Here is a 20,789-nt window from a genome sequence, read left to right as displayed (position 1 = left end):
TTTTAACTTCAAAATAAAGCTACAATAAGGCTAAGGTGGAGAAATTAATGCCCCCGAGCTAGAGAAAAGCAGCGCAATTTGAAGTAGACTGTCCATACAGAACAGCAGCTCGGTGTTTCTCTTTTTCGGGGTAAACATGATAAACAGTATCTCTATCCCCATGTATTGTCTTTTTTTTTTTAAAAGCTCTTAAACGGAAGCAGTGGAATTCCGAGAATAGGCAACATGGACGATATGAAAACATGGCCAGAAGTAGAGAAAGCAGCGACAGAAAAGAGACGAGAGCTGGTTTTGCAAGGTGCAGCAGCCGACAAGAAGATTTCCACACACGGGGGCCTTACGCCTGCCGTTTATTCCCTCACGCTGCTGAATTATCTGGAAGTTAGTCAGTGTCCGAGTTTGACAGAGCTTCACGACGACATCCAGCATCTGAGCAACCTTCAAAGTCTCATCCTGTGCAGAAACAAACTGGCCTGCATACCGGATGTCATCGGCAGCCTCAAGTCCCTTAAAGTTCTGGACGTTTCGGTTAATAACCTCAAGTTTTTGCCAGAAGGGGTCGCCCAGCTACAGGAGCTGACCACTTTAAATGTTAGCTGCAACAGCCTGGAGGCTCTCCCGAACGGGTTGAGCCACTGCACCAAACTCTCCACCATAAACGTCTCCAAGAACCGCATCGCTGGCTTCCCCGAGGATCTCTACTCGGAGCGCTTGGGTCTTCTTAGCACCCTGGTCGCCTCGGATAATGCCATCGTTGAGCTGAGCAGAGATATTCACATGATACCTGCTCTAAAGGTAGACTCAATGTGCATAGAGACAGCTTTCATCTTTCTGTCAATGCAAAATGTGTAATACTGTATTATGCTGGTACTTAGCAGAAGTATTGCACTGACTAGTGTACATTATTCTGCACCCACAACTATACGATAAACATATTGTTAAATTACATAATCAAAATTAATCCTAAAAACATTATTATTACAAAAACGTTATAGAATTAGGTGAATCATGTTTCAATTCTGAAAATAAATTTGGAATTTTATAACAAAGTTGTAAGAAAATGAAAATAAAATATATTAGAAGACTTATTTATGAGAATGAAGTCGTAATATTATGACAGTTGTGTCATTTGACAAGAAAGTCATAATAGAAGAAAAAAATACTATGAGACTCCTCTAAGTCATAACGTTAGGCTGAAAAGTCATATTACAAGAAAAAAAAATTTGCAAGGAAAAGGGCATAATTTTATGAGAATAAAATTATAAATACTATGCTTATAATTTTTTTACAATATTTTTTTAATGTATATAAATAAAGCCATAATATAAATATCGTTATTGTGTCATAACAGGACAAGGAAAAAAAGTTGTGATTTTACAAGCAAAAAGGCATACCTTTAGGAAAATAAAGTCATATCTTGATGAATGTCAAAATATTGTAAGAAAAATGTCCTGAAGTTGTGATTTTATAAAAAAAAAAAAAAATAGTACAGTCGTAATACGCCTACTGGGGGAAAAAAAGTTTTACTTTACAAGAATAAAGTTGTAACATGATGAGAACCAAGTCATAATATTCAAATAAAAATGTTTTACTATGAAGAGAAAGATACAATTTTACAAGAAAAAAAAATCACAATATTCAGTATATAGAGTACCAGTCATAAGATTGGAGACATGTTTTCATCCAATAAGATGCAAAAGTGGTACCATATATAGTAGTATATGTTTTTTCACTGTTGTGAAATGAATGTGATTATTTTTTTTCTGCTCATGCCCATCCTTGCAGTTGCTGGATCTCTCCAACAACAAGCTGAGCGAGATCCCATCTACTCTGAGCGACTGCCCCAAGCTAAAGGAGATCAACTTCAAGGGCAACAAGTTGAACGACAAGCGCCTGGAGAAGATGATGAATGGCTGCCAGACCAAGTCCATCCTGGACTACCTCAGAGGGAAAGGGAGGCATGGCGAGGAGAGCGGTGACGTGGATGGAGGGCGCAACGCTGACAAAAAGAAGAGGCAGCAGCAGAAGAAGAAGAATAAGACAGAAGGAGATGATGATGAAGTGGCAGAAGTGAACAAGATGGTGGTGAGGATTCTCCATGTTTCTGACGCTCCTGCCACTCTCACGGTCAGAGTGAGTGCAGAGGTGAAGGATGTGCGGCCTTACTTCGTGTGCTGTGTGGTCAGAGGCTTGAACCTCAAGTCTGGGAACGCTCTCAAGAGGTTTCTGATTGCCCAGGTAAGCCTACAGCAGGGGTGTCCAAACATTTTCCACTCAAGGCCGCATACTGAAAAAACAAAGGTTGCAGGTGCCGCTATTACATTTTCTAAATCAACCCATGTAGGTACACCAAATGTTTTTTATATTTAAAGAAAAAAACAGCCTGCATCTCAGCTTTGTGTTATCGGTGACAAAGCGTATTATTTATATAAATTGTTAACATGAACCTTGTTTCCAGTTTTTTTATTGTTACAAATATTTCAACTTTCTCCTTGTACCTCCATTTTTCTCATAGTATTACGACTTTATTCTCATAATAGTTTGACTTATTATTGTAATAGTCAAACTTTTTCTCAACCTAATTTTCCAAGAATTACACATTGTTTCTCATATTGCAACTTTTTCCCTTTAATATTTCAAATGTATCCTGTTGTTTTCTCTTAATATTATAACTTTCCTCTCTTCATATTTTGTCTTTATCTTTGTAAAATTCCTGGTCTGTTATTTTTATTTTTATTTTAACATTTTTGCTGTTTGTTTGTTTTTTTCATATTAGAATGTGTGGCAAGGGCCAAATAAAAAAAAAAAAAAAAAAAAAAAAAAAGCTGCATGTTAGAAATGGCCCCGTGGCGCACTTTGGACACCCCTGGCCTACTGGGATGATTAATGTAGCGATTTTTGTAAAACACAAAAGCCTTGCAGCAACCAGCAGAGGGCACCATTCATTCAGGCATATTATTCGGAGAATTGAGTCATAGTCACAGAAAAAATGATTAGACCACCCTTGTTTCTTCAGTATATTGTTAATTTTAATGCCTTATACAACCAAACGTATTTTAGTTTGGACAAACATCACAATGGCAACAAAAATGGCTCATAATAGTTTTTTGGGGGGCAGTACAATGCTATAGCTATTCACGTAAGAACTTAAGTGATTTCGGTTATCAAGAAAACCATGGAAGTTGCTAGATATCAGCTCTTAAATTAAACTCTTATGAGCTATATTTGTTATCATCATTATATTTGTCCAAACAAATGTACCTTTAGTTGTACCAGGCATTAAAATGGATCAATAAACTGAAGAAACAAGGGTGGTCTAATGATTTTTTCCATGACTGTAGATGAAAAAAAAATTCCTTTATTTAATGAGATTGAATTCCTAATTGATTCATGTTACAAGAAAAAAATGTCAATATTATGAGAACAAAATAACTGAGAATACGGTGTAGAATTAATAATTATAGTATTGTAGATACGTTCAAATATACAACACAAGTCACAATTTTACAAGATAAAAGTAATTCTTTTATGAGAATGAATAATGAAAATGTAATGGTTTTTCATGAAAAGTTATGAGAAAAAAGAAATTTACAAGAAAAAATGTTATTTTACAAGAATAAAGTCATAGTACTAGAAGAAGAAAATATATAATAATCAAAATACAATAATCCTATAAGTCGTAAAATTAAGAAAAGACATAACAGCACAAGAAAAAAGTCAATTTTCAGAGAATATTTTATTTTACATATTCGTAGTCTTAACCCAAATATATAAGACAAGATATACAACGAGGGATGCTCCGATCGATTGGCCACCGATCAAAATTGGGCGATTTCTGTGAAAAAGCACGTGATAGAAATTTGCCTATTTATACCTTTCAACGACAATCACAAAAGCCGATCACCTCTGGTTTGTACTATTGCAGTCTGTAGCGAGCATCTCCCACCCACTTCCCTTCACATTGCACAGGCATGCCAAACCAAAACAATCACGTCTGCTGTGTGGAACTTGCACGTCGTTTGTGAGAGTGATATAAATTTTTCACCCTGCAAAACGTGCCTCAAAAATATCTTGCTGGAGTAGCATGTTAAAAAGCTTTCATTTAATACGGAATTTGAAGAACAAACTTGATGGAATATGGTGAGTTTCGAAGCTCATGATGTGATCATCAGTCATTCAGCAGCTAATGTAGCCAAAACGCTGGACAACACTTGCCCGTATGTGCTTGACAGTCCAAAGTCTAAAGCAAATAACCCGAAAAATAATTTAATTTGTGGCACTAGATGACTAGCCTCTCTCAGTGGTGGAAGACACTGGGTTTACCGACTGCTCTCTCACTTGAAACCCCGCTGCATGATACCTGGAAGTCCTGCTAGAACCCCATCAAATTATGTACTCTCACATCCAAAGTCTGCTTAAAAAGGCCTCTCGTCCTCTGTAAGAACACTAGTGATATATGTTCTCTTGAAAAAGTCAAATATGTTTTTATCTCAATGAGGCTGATTTTACAGTTATCTTTTTCATATCATATAGCCAATAGTTGGGGTGCAACCAGAAATTCTGGGCCCCATGAAAAAAAAAAAATCCTGTTGTTCCCCCTTATACGGCCCCCCTGGCAAATACCACTAATCATAAATAAATTACGAAATTTACACTTAATCTATTTGATTGGTATCAGCTGATTTCACTCATGAACGATCGGAATGGGCAGCAAAACCCCTGATCGGAGCATCCCTCCACTATAACGCTACTAATGCCACCCCCAACTGCCCCCCCCCCAAAAAACAGACAAAACTTCATGAGGAAATATGTGGAAAGAGGACCATTGCCACCATTGCTACTCATGATGTGCAGCTTCTCAAACATCCCCTGGTGTATGAGGCCAAACCTCCCACACAGCTAAAGGTAGGCTCACATGAGTGTTCACACAGATTTCTATCCAATTGTCATGAGATTCAAATTCACCAGAATTCTCCTTACATAGTTGATAATTGCCTCTGAAAAAGTGTTCTCCTCATGTCTTGTCAAGATTGTGCCGCTAGGTCGGAAGGAGATGACAGCCGTGGAGCTGATAAGACATCTTCAACTGGAGGCAGACGAGCTGAGGAAGCAAAAGAAAAGGCAGAATGTCACTGGCCTCCACAAGTCAGTCACAGAACAATTAATGGTCCCTTATTGCACTATTTTAAAACAATTTTAAATAGAGGTCCCTCAATGGTACATTTAAAGTGTGTTGTCTCCGACAGTGTGTGTTCGAGAAGTGCTGTTGTGCACTTTCTCTACTTTCGCCACTGTAACGCTGCACTTGTCCAACATAATAGATGCTATATATCACATACAGTGGTGTAAAAAGTGTTTTCCCCCTTCCTGATTTCTTTTTTTTTTTTTGCATGCTTGTCACATTTAAATGTTTTAAATGTTTCAGATCAAACAAAAAAATATTTTTAAATTAAATTATTACATTATACATTAAATATTAGTCAGTGACAATACAACTGAACACAAAATGCAGTTTTTAAATTGAACTTATTATTAAGGAGGGAAAAATCCTACAAAACCTACATAAAAAAGTGACTGCCCTGTTAAAACATCTGTCCATCCATTTTCTATACCGCTTCTCCTCATTAGGGTCATGGGGCATGCTGGAGCCTATCCCAGCTGACTTCGGGCGACAGGCGGGGTACACCCTAGACTGGTTGCCAGCCAATCGCAGGGCACATATCGACAAACAACCATTCACACTCACATTCATACCTATTCAAGAGATTCAAGAGAGTTTTATTGTCATGTGCATAGTATGGACAATTTAGAGTCGCCAATTAACCTAACATGCATGTTTTTGGATGTGGGAGGAAACCGGAGTCGCCGGAGAAAACGCAAGCATGGGGAGAACATGCAAACTCCACACAGAAATGCCCAAGGGAGAATCGAACCCAGGTCTTCCAGATCTCCAGACTGTGTTGGCCGACATGCTAACGACTAGACCACCGTGCGGCCCTGTTACAACATAACTGAGATTAATTGAGATCTGGCAGTAAAGCTGTGGGACTCCAGCGAACCACAGTGAGAGCCCATCCATCCATCCATTTTCTATACCGCTTCTTCCTCATTAGGGTCGTGGGGCATGCTGGAGCCTATCCCAGCTGACTTCGGGCGACAGGCGGGGTACACCCTGGACTGGTCGCCAGCCAATCGCAGGGCACATATAGACAAACAACCATTCACACTCACATTCATACCTATGGACAATTTAGAGTCGCCAATTAACCTAACATGGATGTGGGAGGAAACCGGAGTCGCCGGAGAAAACGCATGCATGGGGAGAACATGCAAATTCCACACAGAAATGCCCAAGGGAGAATCGAACCCAGGTCTTCCAGATCTGTGTTGGCCAACATGCTAACGACTAGACCACCGTGCGGCCCTGTTAAAACATAACTGAGATTAATTGAGATCTGGCAGTAAAGCTGTGGGACTCCAGCGAACCACAGTGAGAGCCATTATTCACAAATGACGAAAACATGGAACAGTAGTGAACCTTCCCAGGAGTGGCCAGCCAACCAAAATTACCCCAAGAGGTCACAAGACCCCACAACAACATCCACAGTACTGCAGACCTCATTTAAGATCAGTGTTCATGGCTCCACCATAAGAAAGACACTGGGCAAAAACGGCCTGCATGGCAGAGTTCCAAGACAAAATCCAATGCTGAACAAAAAGAACATTAAGGCTTGTCTCAATTTTGCCAGAAAACATCTTGATGATCCCCAAGACTTCTCTGGTCTGACGAGACAAAAGTTTAACTTTTTGGAAGGTGTGTGTCCAATTAAATCTGGGTGTAAAAGTAACGCCACATTTCAGAAAAAGAACATCATACGAACCGTAAAATATGGTGGTGGTAATGTAATGGTCTGAGAACTGTTTTGCTGGAAGACTTGCTGTGATAAATGGAACCATGAATTCTGCTTTCTACCAAGAAATCTTGAAGGATAATGTCCGGCCATCTGTTTGTGACCTCAAGCTGAAACCAATTTGGGTTCTGCAGCAGGACAATGATCCAAAACACACCAGAAAGTCCACCTCTGAATGGCTGAAGAAAAACAAAATGAAGACTTTGGAGTGGCCTAGTCAAAGTCCTGACCTGAATCTTATTGAGATGCTGTGGCATGACCTTAAAAAGGCGGTTCATGCTCGGAAGCCCTCCAATGTGGCTGAATTACAACAATTCTGCAAAGATGAATGGGCCAAAATTCCTCCACAGCGCTATAAGAGACTCATTGGAAGTTATCGCAAACGCGTGATTGTTTGCTGATCTGAAACATTTAAGTGTGACAAGCAAATACTAGCAAAAAAAAAAATCAGGAAGAGGTCAAACACTTTTTCACACTACTGTACATCAACATAACATTAAGGAGTGGGGCAGGAGGACATAAATGTTATTAAGACTAGCATAGCTGTGTGAGCTACAATGCTAACATTACACTTACATTTTAACAGCAACATCATACTAGTTTTGGCTTTTCGCTAAAGGGAAAAAAAACAGCATACAATACTGTATACAGTGTGTGTGTGTATAATATATGTGTATGTAATCACAGATTACAGATCCGAGCTGCCTGACGGATAGTTGGCAGAGCTCTTTTTGCTTATTGACTTCATGAAAATCCGGAACTTCAAGCCTTTTCTCTTCTCTCAAAAGTGGAGCAAAGAAGGGAGGGAGATCATAGATTTTTCTCACATTTGGTGGTCATAAACGGGCTCCAGGGACACATTCGTGTTATAGCTTTATTAAAAAGTCACTTTTGCATAATAGTGGACCTTTTTAAGCATACTGAAAACCCAATTTATGCATGACACATTACAACTTATCTCAGTATTTACTATTGCATAATTACCATCTTCTTGTAGATACCTGCAGCTTCTGCAAGGAAAAGCGCTGTATCCCTGCCTAGTGGACGCAGAGGGACATGTCATCTCATTCCCTCCTATCACAAACAGTGAGAAAACCAAGGTATGTGATTTATATTTCAACAATTATATTTTTTATTCTGGGTTGGAGCTACAGAAATTTCAACAACTTGAGCCAGAAACCACCTCAGACATTATTACTGTATATCCTCAACAGATCAAGAAGACAACCAAAGAGTTATTCTTGGAGGTGACGAGTGCAAGCAGCCTGCAGATCTGTAAAGATGTAATGAACACGCTGATTGCAGTAAGGTTTCTCTACTTTTTTTTTTCCCCCAACAACCAAATACAGTGGAATCTCCACAGTTGTACACAATACATTCTGTGACGCTGGTTGTTCTCAAAGTTGTTCCAATTCAATTCAAATTCTTTAACTGTATTAGCAATATTTGAGGTAACATTCTTAAGTGTCATATATATACACCGAGACATAAACTACAATACAATACAAGTAAAATAAGGTAAAACTACTCACTCTTTGATGATGCCTGATGATCTGCTTGGTAAAATTACTGAGTATGAAATTAATTTCTGTTGAGAAGTCAAACTCTTGTCTTCTAAGTTCCATCCCATTTTTCCACTTTGCCATCACCGGTACTCTTCTGTGACAGCGTCACAAAAAGAAGTCACACATATTTGCTCACTTCGTGCAGGATGTTGATTTTATTTAATTTTTTTACTGCATATTTTTTCGAAAAAAAAAAAACTCCATTGTAGCAATGCTAATATTGTTGCATGTTAATGCTACTTTTGTACAACTGGGCTTTAATTTTTTTATTTAAGCTTGACAATATTCCAAAGCCTCATATCTCATATTAGCGCTGGGCGATATATCAATATTATTAAAATATCAATATTTCTTGTAAGCACGATATCAAAAAAACATATCGTTCATATCTATATGGACTGGATTTGCACTGTTATCGTGTATCTTGATGCGGAGGTCTCACTCATCACTGTGCTGTTTGTGCAGCGCTCCTGATCGGGGCTCCTGGCCGCCCCCGTCCGTGCATAACAGAGAGGAGGGGCGCCGCAGAAGCCCCATAAAAATGAAGGAAGCGACAAGTTCCGGTGTTGCCACCGACTCAGTCCCTAAATCTGGTGACATATTTGAACAAAAGCGACTAGCAACAAATCTAGCTACGTACTTTTTCTGGCGTCGTTGGAGAGTTTTCTGGTATTTGGGGACTCAAACGTGAAAGTAAAACTCCCGCTGCATCCTCAAGGTGTTGTAGAGCGGAATCTAAAACATAAATGTTTCTTAATCTTCATTAAATTACTACTCATTACAATCAAGCCTCATTGAGACTCGGTCACTTACCTGTCAGTGTGTCAAAACGTGTGATGGCAGAGTGTTGTGTGATAGGTTAAACAAGTAGTCCTAACTACATGTTAAAAAGTGGAAGCTCGAGGCGAGTCTGGATGTAATTATTTTGAGAGGTGCTAGCCGAGATAAAATAGTGAAATTATTTTATTTTGATGAAGTGATTGCCAATTTTAAATGAACAAACTAAGAATCAAGTTTATTTGTAGTTCTAAACGTAATGAAGATGTTTTCACTCAATTTTTTGTCTCCTACAAGGTTCTCCTTTCTAAAAAAATAAAAAAAGTATTTTTGAGTTGCTTCTGACATTTAAAAATTTCCTCTTAAACGGGGCTCTTTATTTCATATGTTGTTTTTTTGTGCTTTTGGTTTTAGCTGAGTATTTGAGCATAGCTAAAGGTTTGTCATAGAGACGATTGCTGAGTATATTTTACTCTATTTATTTAAAAAAGAAAAGAAAATGGACTATTTTATTTTAGCGGCTATTTTTCGGTCACATTTTTTTATGAAACAACTTTGCATGCACTTCTCCCTGAGCTACAACCTTAGCATGGTGGGGGAGTTTGCGTGTCCCGATGATCCTAGGAACTAAGTTGTCGGGGGCTTTTAAGCCCCTGGTAGGGTCACCCATGACAAACAGGTTCTAGGTGAGGGACCAGACAAAGAGTGGCTCAAAAGACCCTAATGAAGAGACGAAAACTTTGGACCTGTGACCTAGTCACCGGTGCCCCCCTGAGGAGCCAGGCCTGGATGTGGGTCCCGGCCGGGCACAGCCCGAAGAGACAACATGGGTCCCCCCACCAATGAGTTCACCACTCATAGGAGCGGCCAAAGGGGCTGGGGTGCATAGTGAGTCCGAATGAGTCATGTTCCGGGCCTCCATTGTCGAGGCGGCCGATCAGAGCATGGAGCCATAAGGTTGTTGGTGCCTGTCGTGGCAGTAATCCTAGAACCTCTTTGCAGACACCAGTGGTAAGGGATGCCATCAAGCTGAGGCTATCCCCCCTTTTTGACTAATGGAACTCCAGAGGCAGCTGACTGGTGCCGGTAGGCCGAGCTATGTGCTGCTCTGGCAGCCGCTGAGACAAAAATTCAGACATGCGAGGAGTTCGGAGAAGCCATGGAGAACGACTTCATGATGGCTTTGAAGAGATTCGGGACCACCATCTGCCGACACAGGAGGGGGAAGTGGTGCACAGTCAACACCGTGTACATTGGGGGCGGTACATCTGGATTGGCAGAACGGGGTGGTGGTCCCTATTTTTAAGAAGGGGGACCGTAGGGTGTATTCCAACCATCGTGGGATCACACTTTTCAGCCTTCCCGGTAAGGTCTACTCAGGGATTCTGAAGATCCGCCGGATAGTTGAATCTCAGATTCAAGAGAAGCAGTGTGGTTTTCGCCCTGGTCGTGGAACTGTGCACCAGCTCTAAACTCTCGGCAGGGTCCTTGAGGGTGCATGGGAGTTTGCCCAACGAGTCTACATGTGTTTTGTGGAGTTGGAGAAGGCATTCGACGTTGTTCCTCAAGGAATTCTGTGGGGAGTACTTCCTCTTCAACACTTCCCTCCTGTTTTATCACGAGTTATTTGTTGAATTCAATGGTGTTTCTGGCCTTCTTTATCAAATTGCTGGCACTCGCAACTTTCTTTGGCTCTATTTTGGGTTATTGAGGTGAGAAACACTATTTAATTCAAGAAATAATGGCAGAACAGGAAGTTGTTGTTGAAAAGGCGTTGCTCTCGCTGCCACACTGTGTCTTTGTGAACAGTCAGGTGAAGAATAACGTCTTCAGTGAAGGTAAAAGTAACCTTAAACGCTTTTACCCCTTTCATTCATCATTTATATGGATTTATATGCATTTCAAATTGTTTTCTGCATGTAAAACTATTTTGTGTTTACATTTTTGGCTTTCTGGAATTGATTAAAAAAAAAAAAAGCAAAAGACAATTAATGTGAAAAATCGGTTTGGTTAGCGTCCGTTTCGGTTCGATTTGGACCTTCTGGAATAAATTAATGATGCTAACCAAATTTCCACTGTACCTCTTTCCTCACAGAAAATGGCCGAGTTGAACAAGTTTACAGCCGAGCATCAGGAGGAGGCGGGGTCCGGCGGAGAAGGGGACATCACACCACCGGACCAGGCAGCCGGTGCAGATGCCTCCTGTGAACTGACCGTCCAGCAGGTTCGAACGGTCGACCAGGATGGCAACCTGAAGGTGGTCTACCCATCTAAGACTGACCTCTCAAGCAAAGACATCCCTAACTTAACTGTCATTTGGTAGTCTTAACGAAAGATGAATATTACAGCACTAAGAATACATTTGCCACAAAGTAACAAAAACATTTGCTTTTATTAAAGAAAAAATTAAATTAAAGTGTAGCTTAGTGACATTTTTGACCCTTGTATGTTTTTTTTCCACCACAAATACTAAAATCAATAAATCAATTACCCTCTTCCCAAGCCTTATTGATGAATCATTTGTCATAAGAATATGTAGTCTAAAAGTACATTTTTTGCTGTTTGCAGCATATTGTCAAACAGTAAATATAACAAAGACCTGAATAAAGCATATTGCATAAATACAGGACAGGGAAAAGTCAGATCATGCCCAAAATCAAAAATGTATAGTTACACTCTGGACTCTGTAACAACAATGCTATGGAAGCCATCCCCCTATGTTTACTGAGCATTGTTGGGTCAGACCCCAGGATCTGCAAAAAGCACAAATACATTTTTTTTTTGTAGTTTTCTGTAATTTATGAGACAGGTAGGATCAATAAATACAATAAAATATAAATGTAGAAATGAACACCACAAAAGAGCATCTTAATATTATCTTAGCACCAGTCAAAATCTAGCTCACAGATGCTAAATACTACAGTAGTAGGCTACTATCTACTTACATTCACACGTGTAAGCAACCTCCAGGTACTTGTAGGTGCCCACACAAGGGTCTCCAAAGACCGCGTTGCTTGCTCTGATGGTGCAGCTGTTTTTTCCATTGCAACTGTTTAACAAAGAGGAAGTGTTGGCTTACAGGAAGTGAGCACATATTGGCAAAATCTATCCTCCAATTTGTGGTAATTGTGTTGCAAACGTGTGATCTGGTTTTCAAAATAGTAGCAATGAATTTGTTGGAGAAGGAAATGACCACACAGAACTGACCTGACCGCTTTAAAGCCCTGTAATTGTTATATTTGCGATGTCTTCCCCAGGCATGCAATCGTACCTGTTTGCAACAAGTGTAGAAGGCCTCGAGCATTCAGCATTTTGGACCTGAGTTGGAGGTCTTTTGTATGTGCATGTGGTCCGGTCACGGCGTCCATAGTCGGCCCCGTAAACAAATATAACTTGTCCAACATCTAATGTAAAAGACAGTTGTAATGTAAACAGGATGAAAATGTGGGGTGGCCAAAACATCCAGAGGTGAGAAAGTGGTAGCAGGAGTGCAGATATCAATGGCCAAGTTGGTAAAGAAAATAGAGATGATGAGGTGATGAGTAGGTATGGAGTTGAGGACAAGAACATGGAAGGACAGATTTTGCAAAATGAACGGAAATTGCTGTGGTGAACACGTTTGCAGAAGATGTAACCTGAAGGAAATTGGTGTCTTCATAAACCAGTCAAACAAGTAATAAACAAGTCAGTCTTACCACAAAACAAATGTGCCAAAGAGTCCTCACATGCCAGGACACTAACTGGTCAAATCAAATAAAACACGTTAGCTATCATGTGATCCAAACTGTTTACAACGTACATGCTGGAGTTTCCACACATACTCGCTGGCAAGCAGGTGAAGTTGGTCTCCAAATATTTAAAGGTGCCAACACAGGGATCAGGAGTACGAAAAACGTTGATGTTCAGTTCACAGCTTTTCTTGCCATTACATCTGCAGACATGATCATGGAAAAACTGATACAGCAGAAGCGCATCACATCTGGTGTGCAACACACTCATTGTTACAACACAGTCATTGATACAGTAAGAGCAAAACCGGTCTTAGGGGCTGGCCACATAGAAATGTTTTTAGGTCAAAACGGCAAAGAACTTTATCGTTTCAGCCTTTCATCTCCACAGAAACGGCATTCTGGGTGCCCTGAAACGGAATGGGAAAATCTGAAAACGCTGGTTTGTTGCTGCTGTGTAGATGAACCATTGCTTTCTGAAAACTATGATGTCACCGCCTCGTCTAAAATTGACAAGCCGACAAAATATTGGAATACTTCGACTGGCATGACTCACCCCAGTTGACATTTTCCTGATATTTTACGTGTTATACTCCAAAATGACTCGCAGAAGTAATTCTGCTTCATCGTCAGTCTAGAGAAACCTTGGAAAGCGGAAGACAACGGACTTTATGCGCATGCATTCTTTCTTCTTCTATAGTTTTGGTCTCATGTGGTTCTGTCTGTTCACAGGTAGGTGTACCTTATGTACTACATGGTTTTCACCCAGTGATACATTCCCATCTGGATGCAACTATTTACTAAACTATTTGTTGATACAGTGTGGACGTAAATGTTTTTCAACCTGCCAAAAAAAATATACTAGTCCGTTTGCCAGCATATCATTCCGCAGACTTGATTGCCCAAACAAAGAATCCCAAACATTGGTGACTCAGTCTTCTCGTGTTATTAATACGCTGCATGAGTTCATCTGTGTTCGAAATGCGTCTTTATTACAAAATATCCCTGTTAGCATGCTCTTAAGTGGAAATTGGGATCGGAAGTCGTACGCCAGCTCCGTTGTCCACTCTGTGGTTCTTTGCTAACTAACACAATTACACCAGAAGTCTGCTTTCTTTATTGATCACGACTGTGAAATTACCCACCATTGGGCCACAGAAAGTTGCAAGTGCCAGCACTTTGATAAAGAAGGTGAGAAACACTATTGAATTCAAGAAATAACAAAAGCGAAGGTGTCGTCTTTGTGGCTTTCTCCTCCCCTTGTCCCTCGCCACTGCCTTTGTCAACAAGAGCCTTTGGTCCATGTAAAAGTGATGTCAAATGTGCATTTATCCATTTCATTCAATTTTTTTATTCATGTAAAACTATAATTGTTCGATAATAAAAGTATTTTGTGTTCACATTGTTGGGTGTCTGGAAGAACGGATTACACTAGGTCCCCAACTTACGAACACAATTGGTTCCAGACGACCGTTCGCAAGTCGATTTGTTCTTAAGTAGGGGAAAAGGTAATATTACCAATGATATAGGTACTACATGTACGCATATACATATACAGTATATGTGTATGTATGTAAATATGAGTTTGGATGTAGTAGTAATATTAAACGAGGATAATTAATGAAAAAAACAATAATAAAAATGATATAATAATACGTGATGATAAATGTTATTTACCTTTGAAGAGCAGTGGTTGAGCGTACGTCGTGGTGGAGGAGGAGGAGTTATTGGAAAAAGTAAAAATCGTCGTCGTCGTTAGACTCTTCTAAAAGAGGTAGTGTTCTGTGGGTGGTGTAGAATTAAGCAGGCCTATTAACTCTTCATAAATTTTAATCACATGCTCTGTCCGGGTTGTATCATACAACTCTTAGCCTTCCTCTCTCCTCTTCCTCGACTTTCTCTCCTGGTGGTCCCATTAGCAGTGTCACAGTGCCCTCTACTGGTCAAGCATGTACAGTAGCAGTATAAATACTTACTGAGCGACTACAAGGCAAAATAAAATAAAATATAGACCAGTCGGCTTGTGTTCGTATCCGCGAATGTTTGCAAGTCGGATGTTCGTAAGTTGGGGACCTAGTGTAATTGGATTGACATTGTTTGGAATGGGAAAAATTGTTTTAGTTTTTGTGCGATTCGGTTTTAGACGAATGTTTTAGAATGGATTAATCACAATAACTTTATATTGTTGTTATTTATTAATGATCAAGAAAATGTTTACTTGTTTTGAAGATGCTTAACAAGTTGCATTAAAGAACATCACATGTTTACACTTGCACAATTCAACATGTCCAAAAAGGAGTAGGAAGAAGTAGAGTTTATTTAACCCTACCCTGTCCCCACGTTTCAGCAAGTACCTAAATGTGTTTATGTCTTGTGTTTGAAATGTTAAATAATGGAAAAATGTATATATATACATAATAAAATACATCAAAAGTTTGTATATATATATATATATATATATATATATATATATATATACACATATACACATATACACACACACACACACACATCCAGCCAGTCATTCATTCATTTTCTATGCCGCTTATCCCAGCTGACTTCGGTTGGGTTACACCCAGGACTGGTCGCCAGCCAATCGCAGGGCCATATATAAATATATATACTGTATATACACAATAATATATTCTACAAACATATAAAGACAGACGTTTAAAATTATATTGTAATTTGGAAAATATATTAATATTATAATTTAGAATTAATTTACAGTATTTTATGTTTATTGTTTTTCCATCTATTCATCTTTCGGAGGCACATACACAAAGGACCTAAAAATTCCAACCCCCCCAATTTTGAATGCAACCAAAATTTCTCAGAAAACAGAAAAATAAATCTCAAAAGTCGATCAAAACTTTTTTTTTGTAAATTTAAAGTTTAAACCATCATCTAAGAAGACCTCACATGAGATTAATGGCATGCAGCTGAAAACACCACGACTAATGAAAAGAACCCCCACCATGTTCAGGATTCTTTAAAGGGTGAGTAGTTTTACATAAGTGGAGCTTTATAAAATTTTATCATACAGGCTTCTCAACTACTGTTTTTATTTATGTATCTATTTAGTCATGTTTGTTTGACTTATAATGCTTTCCAAACAAGCGCAATGTGTACCTTGTCTTGAGGACGTCCACAGCGCCCGCCTGGGAGCACTGTGTGTTAGCAAGCTGCTGTGGAGGTCGACCCTCTTTGCAGATTTCTGGGTTTGTGCGGCCGTATAAACCCTCTTGGACGCTGATCACTCCAGATCCTGTCACATGCCAAGAGAGACATTAGATGACTCTACATGACCTCTATGCTAGATGACCTCTATGCATGAGCGCAGTGCTATCTAGTCTGACATTTTGACATCACCAAATTGGTTAATACAGTTAGTCAGTTAAAGAAAACAAAATCAAGTCATAAAGTCATACATTGAAACTGAAGCAAAAGCACAATTTTTAAGGAGATACCACAAAAACGCTAATCAAAGGCTATTTGAGCTTTCTGAGAAATGCAACAATAAAGAAGTAGTTGCCTTAAAATATAAGGCCACACACAATGTAAGCACAAATCACGGTCTTCCATTTTCAATTAGTTCATGAAGAAGATTAAAGTCCTACCACAGTTTAGGAGATGAACATTCGCACCGCTTTCACAGGTGGTTGCACGCTCTGCACAAACAACTGGAGAAACCATTTTGAATGTATGACACGGCAAATATGACTTAAATACATACATTTATGAAGGAGTGTCCAAACTTCTTTCACTGCATACAGAAAAACTGACGAATGCCAATTCGATGCATTTTATGCAATCCAGTATAGGTCAATATGTGCTAAGCTATCTGAACAAAACATCCAAAGCTTTTTGTTACAGGTGAAAGAGCAAATTAGTTTAATATCTTATAATATATCTCATTAATAATGAATTCATTTTATTTTTAGAATATGCTGAGGGCCAATAGAAAAGAAGATATGAGCTGAAAAGGGAACTTTGGACACCCTGCAAATAAAACAAAGCATTAACTTTGATCGTCACCTTCTTTCAAGAGGAAACATGTTGCTATCAGCACTGGAAAAAGAACAAAGTGCAGTCAGTTTAACATTTCAACTAGACAGACAGTAAACGTAGAATAAAATAGAATACTCACTCAGTGTTGCGCTGACTCTGAGGCAGGGCATCATTCAGGTGATCCAGTCAAGTCTGAGCCGTACAGTATGTCACTCATAATGGAGGAAGGATCACTTGTTATATCAGCCCAGGAGCCTGTCCAAGCTGTCAATCAAATACCACGCCCACTCACACTGAGTCTTGACTTGCAAAAATCCAAATTCTGTGATGTAAATTATTATTTTTGAGCTAAAATGTGGTTTAAATTATTTCATTTTTTAAAAATCATATCAATGTATTGCTTTCATGAAAGTGCAATCTGTCATCGACAGATTGTGTATTGTGACCGACAACAGTGACTTGCCTAAAAGCACCGCTTTTAAAAATGTCAACGATCCCGGAAGAATTGCAATGTTAGTCCCAGTTCCCATCGATGCTCGAGACTTGATGCGCAACCCTACCCTTCGCTACGATGCACCAATACATTGCATTGTGAGGGTAGGAATGACCCAGCAAACTCAGAAGGTACTTACCAGTAAATTTCAGTGGCAAACAGCATTGCATAACTACACAAATATGCTATTGCGGAAAGTCTTACTCAAGGAAACATTAGCACACAGTAACAGTCCTGTAACGGTAAATTAGTCTGGCAAAACTCTCCGGTGACTATGCTGTCCTGTATTGTGGAGTGAGTGGTATGGGCAGGTGTATGTTGTGAACAGTCAACACAGGTGCATTACATTAATGGCATTTTGAATGCACAGAGGTACCGTGATGAGATCCGGAGGTCCATTGCTATGCCATTCATCCACGACCATCACCTCGTGTTGCAGCATGATAATGCACGGCCCCATGTTGCAAGCCTCTGTACACAATTCATGCAAACAGCTGAAAACATCCCAGTTCTTGCATGGCCATCATACACACCAAACATGTCACCCATTGAGCATGCTTGAGATACTCTGGATGGGTACCGTATACGGCATTTGAGACACACTGAAAGGACCACTGTGACTTTGTCTGCAGATGGGTGTGGTCACGTGGGCATGGGTGGGTATGTGCGCTTATGTAGAGAGCATGCACTTGCTTGTGCCGAGGGAGGAGAGAGGAAAGACAGGGAAGCAGTTACACGAGGGGTGTCACAAGATCTTGTTTTGCAAGATCAAAACTTGACAAGATTTCTCATTCAGAAAAAAAAAGTCTTGCGATAATAATTAAGTAAATGAATTCACACAATAAATGATGAACTTGTTGGATTAATAATTTATGAAAATCATAACTGGAAACCTTACATAAATGATCTACAGTCCAAAGTCTCAAAAATGATTGCAGTACTAAATAAAACAAAACAGGTTGTAGATAAAAAAATCACTTCACATTCTGGACATTTCTCTAGTTGCACCCTAATATGGTGAACACACCTACTTATACTAATACACCTCCTCACACTTGGCCTGTCACCCCTCCTCTGTAACTGGGTGTTTAACTTTCTCACAGGCAGGCCCCAGTCAGTCAGAGTCCACAATCGCACATCCAGTTCAAGAATTGTGAGCACTGGGACCCCACAGGGGTGTGTGCTGAGTCCGCTCCTCTACACGTCTTCACCTATGATTGCGTGGCCTCCCAGTACAAACAAGAAAATATCAGCACCAATTAAAAGAAGATGAATAAAATTAAAAGATAATTAAAAGAAGAGACCAAGGCATGGGAAACAAACCAGGAGACAGAACTAAGGAAAAATCCCCCCCGCCTACTGAACGATATGAGGGAGGGACTCAGTTTTCGAGATTGCATTTGCCGTTTTTTGCTTCAATCACACTGTTAAATGAATATACAAATGGTTAGTTGAAAATTGACAACTGTTTGGTGAGTCTTGATTAGACAAAAAAAAATATGTCAAGGAGAGTGTCCCTGGTCCTTGCAGGATCACCCTCTTGTTTTTCCCTTCAAAGTTCAGAAAAATAACAGCATTATCAGTTTACTAGCTGACAATAGGAAAGCTTCGAAACAAAAATTAATTCTGTGAGATTTCCAGGCACTTCACTCCATCTCATCTCCAGCCAGTTTTCAGGACTAGGGAACTATCAGACCATGAAGAGGCCAAATTCCTCCTTGACAAAATAATAAAGTCATGATTCCTGCAAGCAGCATGTATATTTACTGGAATTGCTAGTTTCATTTTGTCAGGGCACTTCCTGGAACATACCAACAACACATGGGCAAAGTGCAAGCTAGATAATCGATAATAAAAGGCCGAGTAATTTAAAAAGCAGATCACCTTGTTTATTTTATATTGATTTCATCTTGGGTCAACTTGTGCTTTGGGAACAGACAGTTAAAGTTCACATTCCGCTGCTGAAAAAAATTAATTTCAATGAGTTGTTGGAAAGATGAGAAGTCTCTTTAAAAAAAAAATACAAAGAACGACCCTCCAGCCATCCTACGGAGGAAACTCATTTCGGCCACTTCACTACACAAAGCTCTTGAAGCCCAAAGGGTGCAATCCGCTCTTTTCCGGCTAAGAACCATGGCCTTGGATTTAGAGGTGCTGAGTTTGATTTTGGGAGCGTCACACTGAGCTGCGAACCGCACCATAAATGCTGAAGATCACAGCTTGATGAGGCTGTCAGGACCAGGGGTGTCCCGATACAACTTTTTCACTTCCAATACGATACTGATATTGCAGCCTTGCATATTGTCCATTACTGATATTGATTTGATATCAGTACGAATCATAAATACTTTGGTTATTTCTTTTGTAGTGTGTAATGTTGGAAAAGCATGAATCATACATAATTTTATTACTTATTTTGTAGTCTGGAATGTAGGCTTGATCAAGTGATATCACTCAAACAGAAATCAATAGCTAGCAACAGGAGGTATGAGAAAAACTCACCCATTTACTTCCTTATGCATGTGGGGTCGACGTAGTAGCAGCTAGGCATAATATAGCAAGGTCTGAGGTGCTCAATGAAGTGAAATAATGGAGATGGACCGGTAAAGGCACACTTTACTTTCATGGGAAAAGAGGACCTTGGACCACTGGCCAACAGTCCAGTCCTTCTTCTCCTTGGCCCAGTGGAGACGCTTCCTACGTTGGCTCAGGTTCAGAAGTGGCTTGACCCGAGGAACTCGACAGTTGTAGCCCAGCTCCCGGATGCGTCTGAATGTGGTGGTTTTTGAAGCTGTGACTCCCGCCTCATTCCACTCTTTCTGGATCTCTGCCAGATTCTTGAATCTTCCCTGTTTGATAATCCGCTGAAGCCCACGGTCATCTCTTTTGCTGGTGCATCTTCTCCTGCCACATTTTGCCCTTCCTGTAGACTTTCCATTGATATGCTTGGACACAGCACTCTGTGAACAACCAGCCTCCTTAGCTATGAACTTTTGTGGCTTACCCATCCTATGGAGGGTATCAATGATGGTCTTCTGGCCAGTTGTCATGTCTGCAATCTTCCCCATATTGAACCCAACTGAGACAATTGAACCAAACTGAAGCAATTTAATGACACCTGGGGAAGCCTGTGCAGGTGATTTGACTTTAGTAGATGATTAGTGTGTGACACTCAGTTTAAAACATTCATGCCCTGCAAAATTTGGGCTGATTTCTTCACAGTATTCTAATTTTTTGAATTCTTGTTTTTGTGGGTTTAATGAGCTGGAAGCCCAAATTATGTAAAAATAAACAAATAAATACT

The 20,789-nt window shown here is 39.8% G+C and overlaps 2 protein-coding genes across 2 annotated transcripts; one reads left to right on the top strand and one right to left on the bottom strand.

Annotated features, from left to right (window-relative positions):
• Positions 1–100: 100 nt before the first annotated feature.
• lrrc47 (leucine rich repeat containing 47) lies at positions 101–11,755 on the top strand. Its single transcript, XM_054792879.1, has 7 exons — positions 101–795; positions 1,786–2,238; positions 4,789–4,905; positions 5,030–5,145; positions 7,909–8,011; positions 8,126–8,215; positions 11,349–11,755. Exons 1-7 carry the CDS (start codon positions 226–228, stop codon positions 11,574–11,576), a joined length of 1,677 nt encoding a protein of 558 aa, XP_054648854.1. The 5' UTR covers positions 101–225; the 3' UTR covers positions 11,577–11,755.
• Positions 11,678–17,190, bottom strand: LOC129190312 (L-rhamnose-binding lectin SML-like). The gene is made up of 9 exons (XM_054792889.1): positions 17,132–17,190; positions 17,020–17,052; positions 16,602–16,664; positions 16,114–16,249; positions 13,075–13,184; positions 12,949–12,993; positions 12,525–12,657; positions 12,199–12,302; positions 11,678–12,006 (listed from the first exon to the last, which is right to left on the bottom strand). The coding sequence occupies exons 1-9, from the start codon at positions 17,163–17,165 to the stop codon at positions 11,993–11,995; spliced, it is 672 nt and encodes a 223-aa protein (XP_054648864.1). The 5' UTR covers positions 17,166–17,190; the 3' UTR covers positions 11,678–11,992.
• Between the last annotated feature and the right edge of the window lie 3,599 nt (positions 17,191–20,789).

Source organism: Dunckerocampus dactyliophorus, chromosome 1 (genome assembly GCF_027744805.1).
Source record: "Dunckerocampus dactyliophorus isolate RoL2022-P2 chromosome 1, RoL_Ddac_1.1, whole genome shotgun sequence".
Lineage (NCBI taxonomy): Eukaryota > Metazoa > Chordata > Actinopteri > Syngnathiformes > Syngnathidae > Dunckerocampus > Dunckerocampus dactyliophorus.
Note: the sequence above shows the minus strand (reverse complement) of the source record. Positions and strands in the feature narration are given on the sequence as shown.